The sequence below is a fragment of the Ictalurus punctatus genome, chromosome 29, assembly GCF_001660625.3.
Source record: "Ictalurus punctatus breed USDA103 chromosome 29, Coco_2.0, whole genome shotgun sequence".
NCBI classification, from domain to species: Eukaryota; Metazoa; Chordata; class Actinopteri; order Siluriformes; family Ictaluridae; genus Ictalurus; species Ictalurus punctatus.
Genome location: NC_030444.2, coordinates 10694071 through 10717076, shown reverse-complemented (window position 1 = coordinate 10717076; position 23006 = coordinate 10694071). Strand labels below are relative to the sequence as shown.

General features: G+C 39.8%; 1 protein-coding gene across 2 annotated transcripts in view; it reads right to left on the bottom strand.

Moving 5' to 3' along the window:
* The window catches only part of nrxn2b (neurexin 2b), a 659496-nt gene that overhangs the window by 491828 nt on the left and 144662 nt on the right, over positions 1-23006 (bottom strand). For both annotated transcript variants that reach the window (XM_047152219.2, XM_017461810.3), the window contains exon 3: positions 21090-21107. In XM_047152219.2, the coding sequence (XP_047008175.1) occupies positions 21090-21107 (18 nt within the window). The remainder of the gene's footprint in view (positions 1-21089; positions 21108-23006) is intronic.

Below are 23006 nucleotides of genomic sequence, written 5' to 3'. Positions count from 1 at the left end.
TTTCATCGAAAGTTTGTCTGGTCTTAAATCCGACTGCTTACTAAAAACCAACAAAATTAATTCCCCCATTTACAGTTAACACTTTATTCTGGCCAGGGTTGCAGTGGATCCGGAGACTATCCCGGGAACGCTGGGCATGAAGTGGGAATACACCACCTTGAGCAGACATTTTTACACTATTTCACTTCGATGGATCATTTAGAGCAGCCAATCCACCTACTGGCATGTTTCTAGGATCTGGGTGGAAACCAGATAACCCAGATGAAACTTCCACTTCAACTTGGTGACCGTCACAAAGTGCTGACACTGGAGACTCCTTCCGTAAATGTTACATAAACCGTTCTTTATAGAAAGCGTCACCATATCAATGTATGTTTTTGCAAGACATTTGAATGAGCCTGTTACTATTGAAAATTTAAAAAATAAATAATTTTTTTTTTTTTTAAAAAGGAAGAAAAAAACAGCAGAGATTACAAAAGAGTTAAACAAATATGTGGACATGAATACAGGTCAGTATGTTCATTGGTGACTAGCATATGTGATTTCCGGTCTGGTTGTGAATTCTTCATGTCGAAAATAAAAGAACAGCATGTGTTTTTCTACCAGTAAAAGAATGTTTCATTGTGGCTACATGAAAAAGATGTCAGATGGAAGACAGAGCAGCAGCGATGAGACTTCCTCCAAAAAACAAAACAAAAAAAAAAAAACTCCCATTATGCACCTGATGTTACTTTCAGGAAGTAACAAGAGCAGATTTGTGTGTAAGCGAGTGTGTGTGTGTATGCCAATCAAAATGGATCAGCAGGGGATTTAGATTGCACCACTGCCTGCAGCACTTGTCATGAAGTCTTTAGGGTGAATGAACATTTTAATTACTTCTTAATGTTGTATAGATTTGATTGATTAACCGTACATGTCAAGGTCCTATATACTGTATAGGGATTTATGGAAGATTTCCAGCAATATAGCATATCCATGTTTGTGGCTTAGTGGTAATCATGTTCGCCTCACCCCTCCAGGGTCGGGGGTTTGATTCCCACCATGGCCCTCAGTGTGCAGAGTTTGCATGTTCTCCCCGTGCTGCGGGGGTTTCCTCTGGGTACTCTGGTTTCCTCCCCCAAAGACATGCATAGTAGGCTGATTGGCATATCCAAAGTGTCCGTAGTATGTGTATGTGATTATGCCCTGTGATGGATTGGCACCCTCTACCCCGCCTCGTGCTCGATGCTCCCTGGGATAGGCTCCCGGTTGCCCGTGATCCTGAAAAGGATAAGCGGTATAGAAGATGGATGGATGGATTACTGTATTATTATATATTGCTGTACATATTACTTAGGGAACCTTGGTCCAACTACCCCAATTCCCTTCCAGCCTTTCTTTATTTTCTTTCTCTCTCCTTCTCTTGAGAGTGTTCAAGCATCATTTCCAAAATCCTGATTTGTGCTGATCATCTTTTAAGCATTTGATTCATCCATTCAGGGGATCAACCTACAAAATGGTATTATGTTCTCTGTACTGGCAATAATGAAGACGACTCTATGCCAAACAACACGCTGTAGAATAACAAAATACATAATAACGGGTAATTAAATGTAAGAGAGATAAATGGATAAGTGGATTCGCAAGACATCACAAAAAACCTTCTTAACACAGATTACACAGGCGTAAATAAATAAATAAATAAATAAATAAATAAATAAATGGTGGCCTGGCTCCTGAGTGGCAAAACAGAAAAGCATTTGCTGTATTGTTGGGAGGGGCTTTCTCTCTCTCTCTCTCTCTCTCTCTCTCTCTCCTGTAATAATAGCCAATCGTGGGTGTCCGTGAGCTTGTGGATGAGGAAGAGGGTAGATGTGCAATAAAGTGTCTGACGTGTTTCTGTTTTAGGCTCTTTATAATTTTCCCAGCCCCTTGGACAAATTATTTACAAACAAAACGTTGGCTTTCGGATTATGATAGGATCTTGCCATATGATAAGATAAACAACATTCAATTATTTATTAATTAATTATTGCTTATTTTATGTGCATGTCTAATGCCCTGTACAAGTCATGACTTTAGATTCTCTTCAGCATGATGGCACATAATTCTGAGGAAAAAATAATTACTCAAGAACACTTAAGAAAAAGAGAGAGAGAGAGAGAAAGAAAAAGAGAGAGAAACACCCACACACACTGTCAGATTGATTTATCATCTTTAAAGGCAGAGAGGTCAGAGAAAGATTTAATGAGCAATAGGAGCTCAAACGCTTTGAGTCTGGGACCAAAAGTGGATGCGTCTGTTCTCAAAGATCACGGCTGTTTTATATCAAATAAATATATTATTTATTTATTTTAATGTACGTCAGGAAAATTGGTCTTTGAATAACTAACCCTGTATTAAACAGATCCCTCAATAACGAGTGTGATAATGGGAGAAGTGAATCATTCCCATGATTCACGTCATATGAAGTTAGAAAAGGGGAGTCTATTGACAACATCTATTAGATGCAATAAAACTTTCATTTCTTTAATTTATTCATTCACTATTGTTTCACCAATTCTATGAAATCTGACCCTTAACCTCGGCTTACAGCAAGGTGTTCTACTTTGGGTAACCCAAAGGTCAGCCATCAGAATACATCAAATGAGCTGACATCACAAGCATTATCTCTCCCTGTTCCATTCTGACAACTAATTTACGCTCAACATTTCTTTCAAAAGGTCAGAGACGCTTTACACCTGATGTTAGAGGTGCAATTTTCATTGGAAATCAAATAATGGCTTTGCCAGGAAAGACTATCGAGGTCCTTTATTTTCCTTTAAATTATTATTATTATTATTATTATTATTATTATTAACATCTGAGATGAATCATATTATTGTAACCTAGGTAGTCAATATGTTATGTGCCAGTGGTTCTGTAGTTTCTATCTCACCATTGGTTTGTTACCCTAATGTGAGCACCTGTCCCTAGTTCTGTCCTTGATTAGTGTGGTTATTTATATCCTGTTGTTTCTGTCGCTCCTCACAAAGTCTCATCGATCATCACCGTGTGGTTCCAAACATCATTTTCTCCTTCCGCATTTCCTGGTGTTGACTCTTTTGTTCTCTATTTGCCGTTGAACCATGCTACAGACTAGTGGTCAACTGATAGAGGATTTTACCAATACTGATACCAAGTTGGGCAGTACCTGCCGATAACCGATTAATCAACTGATAGTTTTTTAAAAAGTATACTGAATAAAAACATAACACTCAAAAGGAAAATATTGCTGAACTTTATTACAAAAATAAAGCATTGACTGTACCATGAAAGTGTAATGTACTTTTTTTTAATGAAATAAATATATAAATATTAAAATATATCAACTATAAATAAATGTCAAAGTAAATAAAATACATGCATCCAAACTCAATTAAAAAGTAACATTCCACATAACAACAATACAAACGTTTCAAATATTTGTAATAAAAACAAAACACTTCAAATAATAACAAAATTGGTCAGTGATGGTTTTAATTTCGCCTCTAGAGGCCGCTTTCGTACCATATAATGACAGCGGACCCTTCTCAGCCGCTCCCGCAACGGACGCAACCGGGAAATAACTATCGGTGTGGAATTTTGACCATAACCTTGACATTATCAATTTCTGCATTTCTGTCACAATAAAACATGCATTTAGACAATTTATTGCTATATATACTTTCTGAGAAATCATTTCGAAAAATAGGTCTAAAAGTCTCATTAACACCGAGACAAAGTGAAATTAAAAACCTGTCTCTTTTAATCAACCACACTTGGGGACTGTGAAAAATCATGCAAATTTGATAATGCGTCTTGAAATAAATAAATATATATTTTAAAATAAATAAATAAATAAAGGGTCCTGAATTACAGCACAAATAAACAAGCTAGTTTCATAACAGGATAATTAATGCTCTAAAGCACAAACAAGCTGCTACACCAATACTGTTAATTTATGTACTTACCGGTCTAATATAAGTGACCTAAAAGAAAAAGAACTTTGCAATTATGACCAAGATAAAACGAGATGGAATTCGGCTGAGGAATAAAACCATGTGTTATGAGGGGCTGTGATATATTTGCTCAGCTGAAGCAACCGAAATGTCAAGCCAATTACGCAGAATGTGTGTTATTTTAACTGATGAGGCCATGCTTCTAGATATGAAAATGTGGTAAAGTGGGGAAAGTGAGTAAGCATGATAATCTGCGATGGCTAAATGAATCTCTTCGAGTCGTCGAGGAAAGATTTATATATTTAGGAGAGGAGAGGGATTTTAGGAAAAGCGGAAAAACAATTACTGTTCTTAAATTTCCATATTCATTATATTATCTCTCTATCGTGTTCTCGCTCTCTCTCTCTCGCTCTCTCTCTCTCTGCCAGTCTCTCTTATTGCTTGTCTATTGCACTGTCTGCCTCTTTCTGTCTGTCTTTCTCCTCTCTCCTTTTCCATCTCTCTCACTCACCGTCTCCCTCTCTCTCTCTGCTGGTCTTCCACTCCCTTTCAGAATCTCTCTCTGCCTGCCTCTCTCTCTCTCTGCCTGCCTGTGTCTCTCTCTCTCTCTCTCTCTCTCTCTCTCTCTCTGCCTGCCTGTCTCTCTCTCTCTCTCTCTCTCTCTCTCTCTCTCTCTCTCTCTCTCTGCCTGCCTCTGCCTCTCTCTCTCTCTCTGCCTGCCTCTGCCTCTCTCTCTCTCTCTCTCTCTCTCACTCTCTCTCTCTGCCTGCCCCTCTCTCTCTCTCTGCCTGGCTGTCTCTCTCTCTCTCTCTCTCTCTCTCTCTCTCTCTCTCTCTCTCTCTCTCTCTGCCTGCCTGCCCCTCTCTCTCTCTCTCTGCCTCTGCGCCTCTCTCTCTGCCTGCCTCTGCCTCCCTCTCTCTCTGCCTGCCCCTCTCTCTCTCTCTCTCTGCCTCCCTTTCATAATCTCTCTCTCATTGCTTGTCTATTGCCTGTCTGTCTGTCTGTCTGTCTTTCTCCTCTCTCCTTTTCCGTATCCCTCACTCACTGTCTCTCTCTCGATCAGTCTTTGTCTGCCTCAGTCTCCGCTGGTCTTCCTCTCCTTTTCAGAATCTCTTCCTCCCTCTCTCCGCCTCTCTCACTTTTTGACTCGATATGTCTGCCTTTCTCTCTCCCTCTCTGACTGCCTGTTTCTGTCTCACACTTTCTCTATCCATCTCTCTGAATTCTCTCTCTCTCTCTCTCTCTCTCTCTCTCTCTCTCTCTCTCTCTCTCTCTCTCTCTCACAAACACACACACACACACACGCCATTTATAAAAACCCAAACAATCAGAGCAGTTTAAAGCAAGACTCCATCATGATAGCGTGAAGTTCACCTGCATTAAGATTTGCATCCGGAACCAGAACAAATGAATAAACACATTCCAGCAGAATATAAATAAAGATAAATAAATACAGTGAGAAAGAAAAAAAAAATGCCGGAAGGTATTCAGCTACTGCAGAAACGTATGAACGTTATGCTTTCTTCTGAAATAAGCTTCATCTCACAATGAGGTGCATCAGAAAGAGAATTTCTAAATTCCCAAGTGGGGGGATTTTAAAAGTGTGAGACAAACAGTCGCATGCTACTTCCTAACACGTACAGAATTACGCAGTGGTAAACAAATCCGAAGAACACTGCCGTCTTTCAGCAGACTCTTGAGGACTCAACTGTCTTTCCCCACATACTGAGAGCTTGTTAGCTGGTTTTGCTGATTTGTGAAATCTACACTGTGTATAGTGGTGACATTTTAGAGGGTTTTTTTTTTTTGTCTCTTTCTTATTTTACTTCTTCACAGGTCAGAAGGATGATACTACTTAGATGATGAGCAGCCTCGTGAGTGAATTCCAAACTAACACGCAAACAAAACTCATCTAACACGGGAACCCAGGAAGTGAACCTTTTAAATAAAGTTTCTCTTTATATTATGAAAAGATATTGAAACCGACCACAGAGGTGCCGACGTCTATAGTCTAACCCCAGCACTTATTTTAAACTCTTGTGCTACAGTGTTACAGGAGCGGTCAGACCAAATAGAAAAGGCAGCTCACTGAAGGGGAAAGGACGCGGGGATATGAAAGACGCATTCGAGAAGCTGCTCGTTTCTCCTTTGCGCTGTTTTTATCTCAGGAATTTTGACCTGAGATTCCACGAGTCTGTCTTCTGTGAACCAAGTGTGTGTGGGTGTGTGTGTATGCATTTGTGTATGCCTCTGCATGGGGTAGAGCACTGTTATCTCACCGCTGTCTACTGAGAAATATTCAAAGAGTAGGTCTACTACTTCAGGGCTGTCACACAATACAGACAGACACGATCACGCATTCACAGTGGGGTGTGGTACACCCAGTGTTGGATTTATCAGAGCTGTAAGGAGCGAGCAGCAAGGTTTACTGTGCATATCGAGGAAAAGCTCCACATCGACATTGCATGAGAACAAGAAGAGTTTTCTCCCAGAGAGAAATATCAGACCGAGATCAGATTGGATTTGTAAAAACCACATCAAATCCCTGGGTGTTATTTTTCGTGGGCTGTTTTCCACAACAGTTCGAAAGTGAAATTGCGGGCTTTCCCACAGTGCTGTGGAGGAGTTAGTCATTTATACATCTGTCTCGCAAATAACTCGCATCCTTAGACTCACAGCACACCGCTGACATATGTCAGCTTGTTAAGGGAAGAAGTTTACGGTGGTTAGAGCCGACGTTCTACAATATTTTCCAAGGTGGCAGTGGAGGCTCAACGGTTAAGGCTTTGGATTGCTGATCAGAAGATCGGGGGTTCAAGCCCCAGCACCACCAACCTGCCATTGTTGGGCCCTTAACCCACTCTGCTGCAGGGGTACCGTACCATGGATGACCCTGCACTCTGACCCGAACCTTCTAACAAGCTTGGACATGTGACAAAGGCTGCTTCGTCTTACAACATTCTCCCAGCATTCAGGTGAGAACCAAGAGCCCGAGAGAGAAATGTAAATATTTGAAATGGGAAATTGACTGAAATGGTGTGTATAATGCACAAACAGAAAGATGTGATACAGCATACAGAGGGAATAGTACCATTTCTCCTAGTGTGAAATATGGTTCTGTACAGGTTCACTGATTATTTTTTATATTTTATTTTATATATAGTTATGGTACATGGGACTGTTTCCAGAGTAGAAAACTTCTATTACTGTAAAAAATCACTGCTTCTCTACAGTTATACTGCCGTTTCAATATTTCATTAAATACATATCCATATGAAAGTCAAAAGGAAGAACAAGCATACTGGATTATATGATTTTTTATTTATTTATTTATTTTTAAATGAAGAAGAAAGTTATTTCGGTCGATTAGCTATAAGGCTAGCTAACAAACAATCAACCTAAGGAGGCTAACATTACCTGATATACTTGACAATTTTGACATTTTATACTCAAACGCATTTGATTATTAATAAGTCTAATAATAAATCAAATGAGTTTTAATACTGCTGCAGACAAAACAAATATTAGCAAGAGTTACACGCTATTTAGCATTGAAAGTGGAAATTCTTAGCCAAAGCAGTCACTAATGGGCAATGCTCATTTCTTTTAAATCTATATCTATCTGCTTCTCTCTCTCTCTCTCTCTCTCTCTATATATATATATATATATATATATATATATATATATATATATATATAAAAATTTGCTGTCCCCTCAAAATAACTCAACACACAGCCATTAATGTCTAAACCACTGGCAACAAAAGTGAGTACACCCCTAAGTGAAAATGTCCAAATTGGGCCCAATTAGTCATTTTCCCTCCCCGGTGTCATGTGACTTGTTAGTGTTACAAGGTCTCAGGTGTGAATGGGGAGCAGGTGTGTTAAATTTGGGGTCATCGCTCTCACACTCCCTCATACTGGTCACTGGAACTTCAACATGGAACCTCATGGCGAAGAACTCTCGGAGGATCTGAAAAAAAGAATTGTTGCTCTACATAAAGATGGCCTAGGCTATTAGAAGATTGCCAAGACCCTGACACTGAGCTGCAGCACGGTGGCCAAGACCATACAGCGGTTTAACAGGACAGGTTCCACTCAGAACAGGCCTCGCCATGGTCGACCAAAGAAGTTGAGTGCACGTGCTAAAAAAAAAGCACAGCGTCATACCCAGAGGTTGTGTTTGGGAAATAGATGTATGAGTGCAGCATTGCTGCAGAGGTTGAAGGGGTGGGGGGGGTCAGCCTGTCAGTGCTCAGACCATGCGCCACACACTGCATCAAATTGGTCTGCATGGCTGTCATCCCAGAAGGAAGCCTCTTCTAAAGATGATGCACAACAAAGCCCACAAACAGTTTGCTGAAGACAAGCAGACTAAGGACATGGATTACTGGAACCATGTCCTGTGGTCTGATAAGCCCCCGATAAACTTGTTTGGTTCAGATGGTGGCAAGCGTGTGTGGCGGCAACCAGGTGAGGAGTACAAAGACAAGTGTGTCTTGCCTACAGTCAAGCATGGTGGTGGGAGTGTCATGGTCTGGGGCTGCATGAGTGCTGCTGGCACTGGGGAGCTACAGTTCATTGTGGGAACCATGAATGCCAACATGTACTGTGACATACTGAAGCAGAGCATGATCCCCTCCTTTCGGAGACTGGGCCACAAGGCAGTATTCCAGCATGATAACGACCCCAAACACACCTCCAAGACGACCACTGCCTTGCTAAAGAAGCTGAGGGTGAAGGTGATGGACTAAACCCTATTGAGCATCTGTGGGGCATCCTCAAATGGAAGGTGGAGGGGCACAAGGTCTCAAACATCCACCAGCTCCATGATGTTGTCATGGAGGAGTGGAAGAGGACTCCAGTGGCAACCTGTGAAGCTCGGGTGAACTCCCTGCCCAAGAGGGTTAAGGCAGTGCTGGAAAATAATGGTGGCCACACAAAATATTGACATTTTGGGTCCAATTTGGACATTTTCACTTAGGGGTGTACTCACTTTTGTTGCCAGTGGTTTAGACATTAATGGCTGTGTGTTGAGTTATTTTGAGGGGACAGCAAATTTACACTGTTACACAAGCTGTACACTCACTACTGTACATTGTAGCAAAGTGTCATTTCTTCAGTGTTGTCACATGAAAAGTTATAATCAAATATTTACAAAAATGTGAGGGGTGTACTCACTTATGTGAGATACTGTATTATATATATATATATATATATATATATATATATATATATATATATATATATATATATATATATATATATATAATATACACACACACACAAATAACACTATTGTAGCATGTACCTAGTGCACTATGTACCATAGAGCATCACTGAAACAAAGCCAGTCACCAAGAAATGCCAACTGGAAATTACTGTAAATGCCTAGAAATTGCATATGTCGATTTAAATATTTATCCCTTTACCCTACATCAGGTCAAAAAAATTACATTTTAAATGTTAAAATTTACTTACATTAGCCAACCAAATGTAGATTATGGGAATCTCTTTCTCTCTGATACTTGTGTGTAAAAATTAAGACAATGTTTTAGAGAAGGTTGAAGGATGTCTTAAAAAATGGAAATGGATCTTGCCACATTTTTCAGGGGTCGTACACAAGTGATCAACAACTTGGTGTCATCTATGCTGTGGCATCAATTATCAGGTGTAGACCCTCCAGCACAACTGCTGGCTAAGATACAGGTGGTGTTGGTGGACTTTTTCTGGGACTGTTGTACTGGTTCCTGCAGAGCGTACCGTTTCTACCTAAAGAAGAAGGAGGCCAGGGACTCATTCATCTCTCCAGCAGGGGCGCTGCCTTCCGACTCCAGTTTATTTAGAGGCTCCTTGTTGGGCCCAGAGATCTTGTCTGGAGACCCTTAGCCCGAGGCCAGAATTTGGGTCTTGCTGAGTCTTTGTGGTTGACGGACCTGAGTGCTCACAAACTGTACAGTCTCCCAAAGTTCTACCATGGACTGTTTACTGTGTGGAGGATGTTCAGTAAACAGAGAAAACAGGCTGCAAGAGCGCATAGCAACACGGAGCGCATAGCAGGACCCTTCATGATGAAGTTGTTCTGTTCGGCTGGGATTGTCACGCTAAGACATGTGGTCGAGCTATGTGGACCTAACTTGATCGACGCTGCAGGTTTAGCCTCCCATGTGAGAGTTACATCTACCAGGGTCATAAGTCAATTGCTCAATACTTGGAAGGGTGAGCTCACAAAAACTGAACTTTCTCTGCTGAACAATTACTGTAACGGACACTTTCAACCAACTGCTGATGATTCTTTTCCTGAAGTGACTCTTCTTCCTGATTTTAAAGGCTGTTATGGTCAACTGTTAGAGTCCGGGGAGACTCTCGCAAACAGGTTGGATGTAATGGTGAAAAAGTTATGTATGCTTTGTTTCTTAAAGTTTTAAACAATGGTAAATTAAGTGGTAGGGCCTACACTCCTTGGAGAGCTCATCTAGGGCTTGACAGTGAGGTCAGACCTGCATGGAGGGTGCTATACAAACCACCGCTGACTAAAAGGGTCAGGGATTTACAATGGAGAATCTTACACAGTATTGTGGCGGTCAATGCTTTTATTTCTGTCATTAACCCCAGTGTAAGCGATAATTGTACTTTTGTGTTTACAGAGGGGAAACAGTTGATCACTGCTTTTTGGAGTGCAACAGATTATGCACCTTGTTTCAGTTGTTACAACACATGAAGCAGTGGTGGCTTGGCGGTTAAGGCTCTGGGTTACTGATTGGAAAATTGGGGGTTCAAGCCCCAGCACTGCTAATCTGCCACTGCTGGGCCCTTGAGCAAGGCCCTTAACCCTCTCTGCTCCAGGGTTGCTGTATCATAGCTGACCCTGACATGCTGGGGTATGCAAAGAAAAGAATTTCATTGTGTATGTGATAAATAAAGAATCATGATGTTTGGAGAAAAGTTTTCTAAGCATTTGTTTATTCTTGGTTTTAGATACAGTTAGAAGTGGAGAGTGAAAGGTCAGCTATTTACTTTTGTATTAGGTTAAAGAAAAAACGGCAATCTACCTTAGCAGAAGAAATACAATAGAAGAGTCATTAGACTGTGATGTAAACACGGTTTTTGTTAGAATGGTGAAAGCCAGACTACCGACTTTGCGTTCTATAGAACTACAAATAATGAAGAGTTCACAAGCGTATGGTGTTTCAAAGATGTTTTATGTTCCATTGTGGAGAATGCGTTTCTTTTTGGGACTGTGTTGGGTTAAATCATAATTTTTGCATTTATTTTATTTTCTGTGTTTTGGAAATACAGAGTATCAAGCTGTAGATAACTTTGTTTTGTTTAAATAACGAGGTATTGAAATCTCAAAGAAATCTCTCTCCCTCTTTCCCTTCTTCTCTCTGGACCGGCCCGAATTGTTTGCATTCTAGGATTTTTTTGTGTTTCCCGGCTATGTAACTATTCTGTGTGCATTGTGATGTTTGAAAATATAGCTCCTTTATGGATGAGTCCTGAAATGTGGTTATAAATCTACATAAAAATACCCATCTATAAACCTTGTAAAGTCATGAAAGTTATGAAAAGAATTTGAAAAATTGAAAGTGGAGACAAGGTAGTGTATTGCTTAACTGAACTATACCTTGCGCTGTGATTTTAGCCACTAAAGCTCTTAAACAATAGTATATACATTGTGACTTTTATTCAATACAGCAAACTACTCCCATGATCCTGGTATCCAGGTAAAGATTTAAGATCGACCAGGCCTCTGCTAAATGAAAGGCTTTATTTGGAGGTGTCTGAACAGCTCAGTGTGCATGGCCTGAGCTTCATCTCCATTAGTGTTAGATTCAAACACATTAGTGACCTCCCAGAGAAAGCAGAACTGGGGGGGGGTTACAAGATACATCTGCTCAATTTGATTCACGACAAATTCACACGGTATTAGAAATACTATTTAAATAGCTGATATAATGTGAATGATATGTAGGTTGTCAAAACAGTGAAACTTTATTTGTGCTGTAACACCGCAATTCAGTTCATGGGTGAGCAGCCAAGTTATTACCTGGTGGTGTGTGAGCTGAATGGCTCACTTGAAATTGAGACAGAGATCCAATTTTCATAAGTCCTTATTTTCCATCTGTGTACTGTGCAGTGTATTTAACCACAAGCTCCACATTCATGTTTTAATGTGTTTAACATCATGATTTAATTGTCTGTTTGATGATAAAGGAATATTGGTTCACTTATTGTGAGAAACATGAAATGAATCCTGGCTTACTTTGACATACTTTATGCTTCCATATTTCTCAATTTTCTGTAATATTAATTTAAATGGATGGCCACTGACATAGCGATGCCACAAAATGAGAAGTCTGGACAATCAGGGCACCAAAAATTTTAAACCACTCTGTACTTTTTGCATAAATTTGACTAACATTGTCCTAACTGGTGTAGTGGTAATTTTTTTTGCATTGGTCGAAAATTTTGGCAATTTTCCGTCTTTTTCCCAAAAAACTTAAAGCGCCATTAATGGACCAAGGAATCTTGCAATTCAACTAATTTTTAGCTTGCTTCAGCTAATACAAACAAACTTATGTGAGAAAGGTAATGTGTGGCAGCCCTGGAAAACCCTCCATGTCAAATTCTGACACTTTCTATTATAGTTCTGAAAACTACAGACTGAAAGTTTCCTGAACTGAAATACTGACAATACGAAGATTTCACTTCAGTTGAACTGCAAAACAGTCCACCTACTGTACCTCTACATCTATAACCCAAGCTATATATGGAAAAACAGTTTAGAGCACGAAATAATCTCAGTGTCCACATCAGTCTCTGTCTTGTCACAAGAGGTAAAAACAAACACACACAACAACCACCACCACTGGCTACTACTAATACTACTACTACTACTACTACTACTACTACTACTACTACTACTATTACTACTACTACTACTACTACTACTACTACTACTAATAATAATAATATAATACTAATACTAACAAAAACAACAACACTAATACTATGTACTACTACTACTACTAACAATAACACTACTAATAATAAATACTAACTACCATTAATAATAATGATAATACAACGTACTACTACTACTACTACTACTAATAATAATAATAATAATAATAATAATAATAATAACAACAACAACACTAATAATAATAAATACTAACAATACTACTGCTACTACTAATAATAATAAATAAACAACAACTCTATTACTAACACTGCTACTACTACTAATAATAATTAATTAATTAATAAACAACAACACCAATATTAACACTGCTGCTACTACTACTACTACTAATAATAATAATAATAATAATAATAATAAATATCACTCGGGCAACTCATTTTAAACATGAGCCTCATTATCATAACATCACTGAACTTAATTCTGTCAGTTCTTTGTAATGGATTTTTTATTTGGTCATTTAAAGATTAGAAAACTTTGTACAGGGTGTGCAAGCTCCCTCCTGTGTTTTGATGATGATGGAGCCGGTATCCGAATATAAACTGAATTATCAGGCTTACGTCCATTTCGTTATCCAACAATTGTGAGGAATTTATACTTAGTTTCCAAGTTTTTTCGACATCTTAAGCCAGACTGTTTTGACCACTGCTTCTTAACTGACTTGATCTTTTCCATGCAGGGACCCAAAACAACTTTGAATAGCACCCTAAATAAAAACACTTCCACGCTGTTTTGGTAAAATGTCTATGTTTTGTTAAAGTAGAAGAGTCCATGTAACCCACTGCTTTTTTCCCCCCAGACCGCTACACAAAAAGCTTGCGTTAGGAAGGAGGAATGCAAACGGTAAAAAAAAAGAATAGTCAGGAGACACAGAGAGAAACAATTTATAATACTAGTAGTAAGAGAAGGACATATGGTTGCTCAAAGTGCAGCTAAATCACAGTGGTGGAAGAGAAGCAATAAGAGAAAAGACAAAGGCAACACCATTTCCAAATGCCCTGTAACCCCAATTCATCTGGGATATAGGCTACTCTATAACAGTGGCTCTATCAAATCTGCACCGTTCAACATCTCTCTAACACACGCTCTAACAGTGGCACTGAGAAGGGTGCAGTGAAATCAGAAAGTGTGTGTGCGTGCACAAAATGGATACCCAGGCAGCTGGATCTGTGCAGAGCTTTGATTTATGACATAGGATTAAGGATTGTGCTAAAGCCAGCCTTTATGCCTTTAGGGTCTCACTCAAGTCCGTCTGGTGGAGAGGGATAAGACAACAGAAAACGAGGCCAATTCTACAACTGCCAGTGCTAGGAGGGAGAGAATGTTTTCTATGCATGTTAGTCTGATTCAAACTGATATTTGTGCATTCTGTTTTTAATCTGATTTTCCAATTACATAAGACAACCTCACCGTCATTGGGAAGCTGTTCTAGACTAGATGAGGGGCCCAGGACGGTTTAGTAGTCCACTGACATGCAGGATAAGAGCGCAAACCTCCCAACTTTTACTCATTTTGCATAGGAGCTACAAAACAGGAATATGCTAGTAAGAGCTAATCATTCAAAATGCATTAAAATAGCTATTCACATCACCTGTCAGTGGTTCTAATGTCAAGGCTGTTGCATCATTTGTGTTTTCATAGTTCAGAGCTTCTACTCCCACTGAAACCTTTGTGGCTAATTACAGACACCTTCTCCGGATATTTCTCCGGACATTACTTATTTTCATTATGCAAGTTGGCCAGGATGTTGCACATGTCATATGCACAAAATAGAAAACACTGAATATTGCATTAGAATGAGTTATAGTTGGATTATGGGTTACAGCTGTTTTATGGGCTGTGTGAGAGCCATGTAAGTGTGTGGTTCTCCTTGGGGGCTTTCTTAAACCCTTTATCCCAGGCCCGAACAACATTCACAGCAGGCCTGACATGAGAACTATTTCGCACCTGTTCTTGTGCTTTGTGTCTGTGCACCACATGACCTTCATTTCATTCAGCTGCTTCTTGTGTGCATTTAAAAAAATTAATAAATAAATAAATGTCTGTCTGACCTTCAGCACACACGCTGTGGATCCTTAACAGGGCAGAAGCAGATGCAAAATAATTAGTCGGTTACATTCAAATGTCTCCCTTGACTTAAATACCACTCATTACACGGAAATATTTTTCATTTTCTACTAGAATAGTCAGTGCTACTGAACAACTTCTTTGACATCCTGTTATGCCCTGACAAGTATTTTCCAATTACACGACGGCAATACTTTCCTACGATAGTCAAGCAGCCTAGGCCCCGGACCAAACCAACAAAAATCACACAAAACTCTCCATTATTTAGAGATGCAATTACTCCGAAAGGGGAAATTATGTGATGTGATCTCAGTTGACTTTGACTGTGGAATGCCAGATGGGCTGGTTTGAGTATTTCAGAAGTTCTCTGGGCACAAATGGCTTGTTGAGAGAATTCAGAGGCGAATCATCAGACTGGTTCAAACTGACAGGAAAGCTGCAGTAACTCAACCACTCTTTACAACCACGGTGAGCAGAAAAGCATCCAAGAACATACATGTTGAATCCTTGAGGCAGATGAGCTACAACAACAGAAAACCACATCGGGTTCCACGCCTGTCAGCAAAGAACCTGTGATTAAAGAAAATTACTACATTCCGCCTAGATCATCAATTAGCACTATCTGGTTTTCTACAGAAAACAAGCTGTCTGTAGAATAATAGCAATAATAAATAACTTAAGATAAGGGGTCTTGAATGCATAATGTGACATGTTCAACCATCAATGTAGTGTCATGTTGGACGAAGAGAATGTGCAGCAACCAAAAAAAAAAAACGAAAACAAAACAACCACCCAGAATCATGGTGTAAAGCCAGGATTAGTCAACATTGCTTGTATGTTCCTCACAGATTAGTACAAAAAAAAGTGGGACAATGATCAGGAAAAATAGGTTAATACGCTCTAACACTGCAGTCTTATTAGACTTTCTTTTTTGTCATTCCATTAAATAAAAGAATAAAAGCCATTTTAAAAAATAGCATCATCCGTCCGTTTCTGGGAATCCATAAATCTAGTTTAGATCCTCCAGAAGAATCTTTAATGAACACATTTCCAATCCAGAATTTAATCCCAAAGCATTGAAACTTCCAGTCCATTCCCAGATTTTTCAATCAGCACTGGATCAAATTTAATCTCCAGTATTCCAAAAAGGAATGATTAAATGTTCTGATAAGATTAAGAGCAAAGAAAAACACTGGATGCTTTGATCCAAACGCACACAAAAAAAAACACCTCTGAACTTACCTGACCTTGGCCCATTTAAAAAAAAAGACAACAATTTGTCCCAAGAACAATTTCACCATCTTCCTGGAGTCTGCATTTATTCTAGGTAAATGGTGGCCTCTGGTGTCTCTGGTTGTACTGAAAGTGTGTCAGATTTCAGTTGTAAAACCAGGTCACTGTACTTCCAGCTCATCAATTTCCATAGCTTTCTCAGCAAATTACCTCCAGGTTCAGTGTTGCTTCCTCCTACTGGGTTTTAAAGCTGCCTGGATCTCATCAATCTAGGACAACCTTTTGAGCCTCGGTCAATGCTCATAATTAGACAAAACTCCCTAAAAATAGGGCAGTGTAGAGTGAACTGCAGGGGACGAAACTACGGTTGGTGTACAATTAAGGATCCGTCTTAAGTATTCTTGGCCTCAGAAGGTGTCCATGGGAACTGTTTGCCAGTAGTAATTAAGTGATTAAACTGATGCCTCAAATACCCCTTGACAGTGAGCACATCTATGAAGGAAGAACATTGCATTAGTAGCTCAGTGGTTAAGATGTTGGACTACAGATCGGAAACTCATGAGGTCAAATCCCAGCACTGTCAAGCTGACACTGCTGGGCCCTAAAGCAAGGCAGGTAATTGCCCAGTTGTATAAATAAGACAAATGTAAATTGGTCTGGATTAGCATGTCTGCCAAATGCCATAAAATGTAAAAGCATTTATAAGGGCACTAACGGATGTGCATGCAAACACTGGGTTAAATTATGAGAGCCTAGTTTCCCACTGAAGTTAAGCAGGGTTGAGCCTGGCCAGTCCTGGATGGGAGATCTCCTGGGGAAAACTAAGGTTGCTGCTGGAAGTGGTATAAGAGAGGGGGTGCTCACTGAGTGGTCTGTGTGGGTCCTAATGCCCCAGTATAATGACGGGGACACATTACTGTAAAAACAAGAAAAGTCTTTCGGATGAGATGTTAAACTGAGGTCCTGACCCTCTGTGGTCATTAAGAGAAGTGTCCAGCGATTTTTAAAGAGTAAGGGCTTAACACCGGTGTCCTGCTGAAATTCCCCAATTGGCCCTTATCTATCATGGCCACCTTATAATCTCCATTTCTGAATTGGCTACAGCACTTTTCTCCTCTCCTCACCACCGTACTATGTCTGCCATCGCATAATCCAGGTGGATGCTATATGCTGGTGGTGGTTGAGGAGATTCCCCCCATACAATGTTAAGTGCTTTGAGTGCCTATAAAAGCACGATATAAATCTAAGCAAAACACTGGTGTGATGTGCCAGGTGATTTCTACCCTGAAGGTGATTACTTTTCTGTAACAGCACACCCTGAAGTGTTTTATTCCTCTTACATCATATACATTTGCAAACTATTAATTTTTGATGCCAGCTGTTTTTTTTGTTTGTTTGTTTTTTTTCATCAATTTGTGGTTTTACTTCCTGTTATCACTTATGTTATAACATCTCATCTCTCATCAGCATTTGACATTCGCAAGTCAAAAACAGATAAATGCAGCTTGTCATGCTACAGACAAACCAGAAAGTCTTCTCAGGCTTCTGAGTGGCACAACAGAAAACGCATTCGCCCTATTGTCCGCAGATTGCGAGTTTACAAGAGATTGCGAGAGAGTCGTGCTCTGTGGGTGGGAGCGGGTAGGGTACCCTCTTTACCCTAACAACCATAGCTGCCAATCATAGGCTTCTGTAAACCGATGCATGTGAAAAGCATTTTCCTCCGAATGTGTTACGCTGCCATGCGACACAGCAGGTCAAAAAGATGCAGTTGGTGGCTTCAAGTTTCTCAGAGGAAGCATGCGCTAGTCTTCTCCCTGTGTTAGCCTTCCGGGTTGGTAAGGGAGAGCTGGCTGGTGGGTGGGAATTTTTCCAAGACTAAATTAGGGAGAAAATTCAGGGAAAATAAGAATAAGAAATTTTCACGCTCTCAACAAGAATGTTTTCACTGTCAAATGACACATTTTTAATGTCCGCAAAAGGTCCCCGTTCTAGAGCTGCTGCTCTAGAAGTGATAACGTATGAAAACGAGTGTTGTTGGAACTACTTCCCAAGTTCCCGTTATAGAAAATATTGTCACGTGTGAAGAAAAGAAGTGATACAAGAGCGAAGACATAATTCATTTGAATTAAACCCAACACAGGCATTCTGAAATAAACTACAGGCACCTGTTGTTGTCTAGCATAGTTTTACAAGTATTGCATCAGCTCAAGTTCACCAAACCACCCTGCATCAACCTTTTTCCCTGTGAAATGTAAATAAGTATGTTCTCAGGGTGAGACGGCTCAACTCTGATGTCAACAGTGCAGCTTTCCCAGCGGGAGAGACATTCCTCTCACTCCCTGCAAGGCAGCCGAGTGAAACTGATCAGGACACTTCATCACATTCCGGTTCACTGGCGCACTCCACCCGGTCAGGATTGCTCTCAACTCATGCTATCACCCGAGAAACTCTGATCCACATGCATGCGAGATGTATGTTTACTATATATGGCATACATATGAATATGGGGGGTATTGATGCATGATCCTCCCCACCCCCTCCCCCACACAGAACTCTCGACTTGAGTACAGTTGCCACCTTTTCAGAATGCCAAAACCAGATACCACTATTTTCCAACATTAGCGGTATAATCTTAGGAGCATAAAATGAAACAAAAGCTGTATATTAGGATAAAATAAATAAACAAACATGGCTAATTAAGCATTGCATCTCTGGCCAAACTTACACTGGTGGCACTCTCAATGGGGCGTGTCTGAAGCATGGCACGTTTTATTTCCCCATCATGCTGTTCGCTAGCAATGCTCTCAGGCGTGTTGCTCTCTGAAGCACTAGATGTGTTTGTTTGAATCCTGCATTCTCTACTACCGAGTAGAGGATCATATCTGACTGAATCAGTCTGCCGAAATTCAGCAGAGATTCAGGCGAATGTGGTATTTCATCAAATTTGGCTCCTGGTATTTTATGACAAATTGCCAACAGTACTTTATTCTACAGTCTGCTGAATATACTGTTTGACACCCAGATGTGTCGAATTGAGAGCCCCATCTTGAACATTACAATACATAGTATTATCATTACACCCCTACTTTAAACTCACCCCTAATATTCCGCCCAGCTGTACTTTGTATTTGACCTTGTCACCATCAATGGTGGTTTGTTCTTTAAAACAAACTCACAGAAGGCAACACATGACAAATCAAATGGAGATTTCTGTCGTGACGAGACTCCCCCCCGCACACACACACACACACACACACACACTTCTTTTTGGCAATTTTGGGCCAGTCATTCAGCATAATTTTCCTGTTTATTTATTTATTTGTTTCTTTTTCTTTACAGCAGCGGCCAATCATAAAGAAAGCTAGCACAGGTCATGACATCTGTCCAAAATGATGAAATAAGCACAAAAAAATTGCCTTTTTTTTTTTTTTTTTTAAATATATGATACAATTGATTAAAGTGTTTCATAACAGCTGATGAATTGAGCCCCGGTACTGGAATCATATCGGAAATGGAAAGACGTTGGAGCAGTGTCCCATGTAACTTAAGCTTATAATCAATTTTTGTCCAAGCCTTGCTTCAGGGCATAATCAAAAATGGATACAGTAGATTCATACCTAAGAACTACTGCTGCAAATCAATGCTTATCCAAGGAGTCATTCAAAATATACTTATACGGAGCATTCTTGATACCGTTCGTCTTTACGATGCTATACTTGTATATTGTACTAATTTATGGTCCGACGATCTTGTGCTACCCAGAAGAGAATGGATTCCTTCGTCTCTAGGTTTCTTCCTCACGTCTTCAAGTTTTCCCTTGCCACTGTCCCCCGTGGACTGCTTATATTGGATCTAAATCTACATTTCGAATTAAACCCAGATTAGACAATGATATAAAATAATAATAAAAAAAACTCCCTTTCTCTTCTCCTATCCAGTGGTATCAATCTTCAACCTCAGCTACCAATAACAGCTTGCTTCCTCAAGAAACTGTTCACTGTTAGTGTTGCCATAGTGACTCTCTCCCAAGACTTGAGTCTGTATAGATGGGGTAATTCATCAGCAGTGAAATCTGATAGGCAGCATTCACAGATACCTGCAGCTTATCCAAGGAAACAAGCCTGAAAGAGCCAGACCTGTGCATACCACCTATCAATTACAGTCAAACTCAGCCAGCGGGGAATCCATTAGTATATAACCAACATTCTCCATGCATAAGGAAGAACAGCACCTTCGCTGCTGTTTCTGAGAGCCATGAGGCATACTGGTGTTGGCAGGTTACCCTTAGAGCACTGACCCTGTAGAATAATGCATGGCTTCCTACTGGGAGATGGCTGTGGTTTGCATTCTACCCATTAAACAAATACCCCATTAAAAGTTGTGATTTCCCCAGAAGAGTAGACCGAGCTAATTATAGCCTGGAGGATGCATACATAATGATCTAATCAGAAATGTAACATGTGTAGTCAAGGAGAGCATCTCTGCTAAATGTAATACACGTTACTGCTTATTATTTACCCCAAATAATCAGGTGATTTTTTTTATCCAAAAGATCCATTACACACCAGAACTAAGCACTCGGTACAAACCAAAATAAAAATCAAGTAATGAGAAAAACGGAAAGGGTTGCTTTGAGAGGGTGAAGAAGAAGGGTTCGAGAAATCAATCTTTGGTTTGTAGCAGCAAATCAAAAGCCCCTGAAAGTCATCCAAACCGCAGTCCAAGCTGACAATGCCCCTCGGATGAGGGAGCACAAATTCATCGTGTTAGGATCCAGCTTTTTTAACACCAGCAAATGGCAAGTCGCCTTCAAAGTGAGCAAGTGAAAACAGTGTTCTTACCTTCCACGGGGTAATCTTCTGCTCCAGGGAATGATCATGCAGATGGGAGAAAGAGGGGGGGAATGATAACAATTAGACATTGAAATTATTAAACATACATAGGTCAAATACAGTAATGGCACTGATTATTCTTCATTTACAGATTAGACATTTGTAAAGGAATTAAAGATAAAATGTACAATGATCAGATCCCTTATCCAGTGGTGTAGCCAGCATCAGGTTCTTGTTATTTGACACTTGTATATGATCATGTGTGTTATAGTTAAACACCACAAATAGACAGATTTTAGATGGAAAGTCAAAGCCCATATACTGTACAAACCCCTTATCTATACATCTGCTCTGATCAGTAATATCTACTCGTGGTATGGTCTGTCCATGTAAAAGAAACCAATAATACTAGGTCTGATGCATCATGCAACATTTTTTCAAGCATTTAACATGAGTTATACCAGGGGCACAAAAAGTAATAGCTACAGAAAGTAATTTAGACAACAACAACAAAAAAACATTTGGTAAAGTCCTTTTAAGTTCCTTTGAGCAAAATGGACTCTCGCAAGGATGGACAACATAGCAAATATCCCATAAAGTGTTTTCAATTGGGATAGACTGCAAACCACTTCCTGTCTTAAATGTAATTATACCATAATAGCTATAGTTATGAGATAGTACAATTATACTTTTGCCACCCACAAGCCAATCCAAACAAGAAATGTAACAAGGAAACAAAATCCCATGTACAGTATATTGAAAATAAATGGTCTTGTTTGCAGAGTAATCGAATTAAGAGCGGTAAATTTGTGCTTCAAGCATTTTACTACAGAGAATTTAGTTCTTGGCATCCTCATGCAACTCTGCAATTGCAGTATACTCCTCAATATGGGGGGGGGGGGGGGGGGGGGGGTGTCATATTTTGGACATTCATTACAAAGAAATCCTTAAATGAGGATATATGAGGTGGAGGAAAAGTTGTTTCCATTTATTGTGACATTTATCCTGTTCTGTCATTTTTACTGTTTGGCAATGAATGCTGGAATTTCATAACTTAGGCTAGAAAATCATGATAAAATAGCTAATTTTGTGCAATTTGTGTGTATTTTGTGCAATTCCATCTGAGCAAGAACGTCCCAAATATGTGCTCCGTCAAGCTTCCCAGACCTCCAACAAATCATATGCATAAGTCAGTGGATCCTGTGGCTGTGAAATAGTGTAATATTTTGTAATATTTTAGGATTTAATGGCAAATAATGGAAGAGCTGTGATAACATCGGTTGGTTAGGTGAGGTAATATTTAAGTGTTAGCCTCACAGAGAATAGCAGCACATGCTTTTTGGAAGTTGTGTTGACAACAGTGCTTTAAACACAGGTGTTTTCAGTCACAGGTCACAGGACAAGTGACGATGCTGCCCCAGCCATGGGGGAGGTGGTGGCCCAGGGTTTATGCTGAGATGGTGGAAGAAGTCTATAAATGTCTATGTCCTTGGAGATGCCCAAGACCTTGAGCATAAATGGAGGCTTAAAGCTATTCACTGTGTAATTAAAGCCTTTTTTGTCATATTGCGCTGCTCTAGAATAAAGTTTGCTGATGTTTAATTGACTTGCCTTCCAGAAGAAATCCAATGCCAACTTGCATGGTCCTGGATTTTTAAATCATGTACCTGGTGTCTGTGTGTTTTACAGTTTTATTTCTATATTCCAATGGTTCCATGTCAGTCTTTTGGCTTCCTGGACCTACAGCCATGCCAGTCCACCTCTATTCCCTGTTGTGTGTCCAAGCTTACTGACCCCTTTCCCAATTAATTATCTAATATATTAGTCATGTTATGCATGTCTGTAATCTTGGAGGGTCTCAAAAATCCTGTTCTGCACCTTCTACTACATATTATGCACCACCTATTTACAATGATCAGCCATATC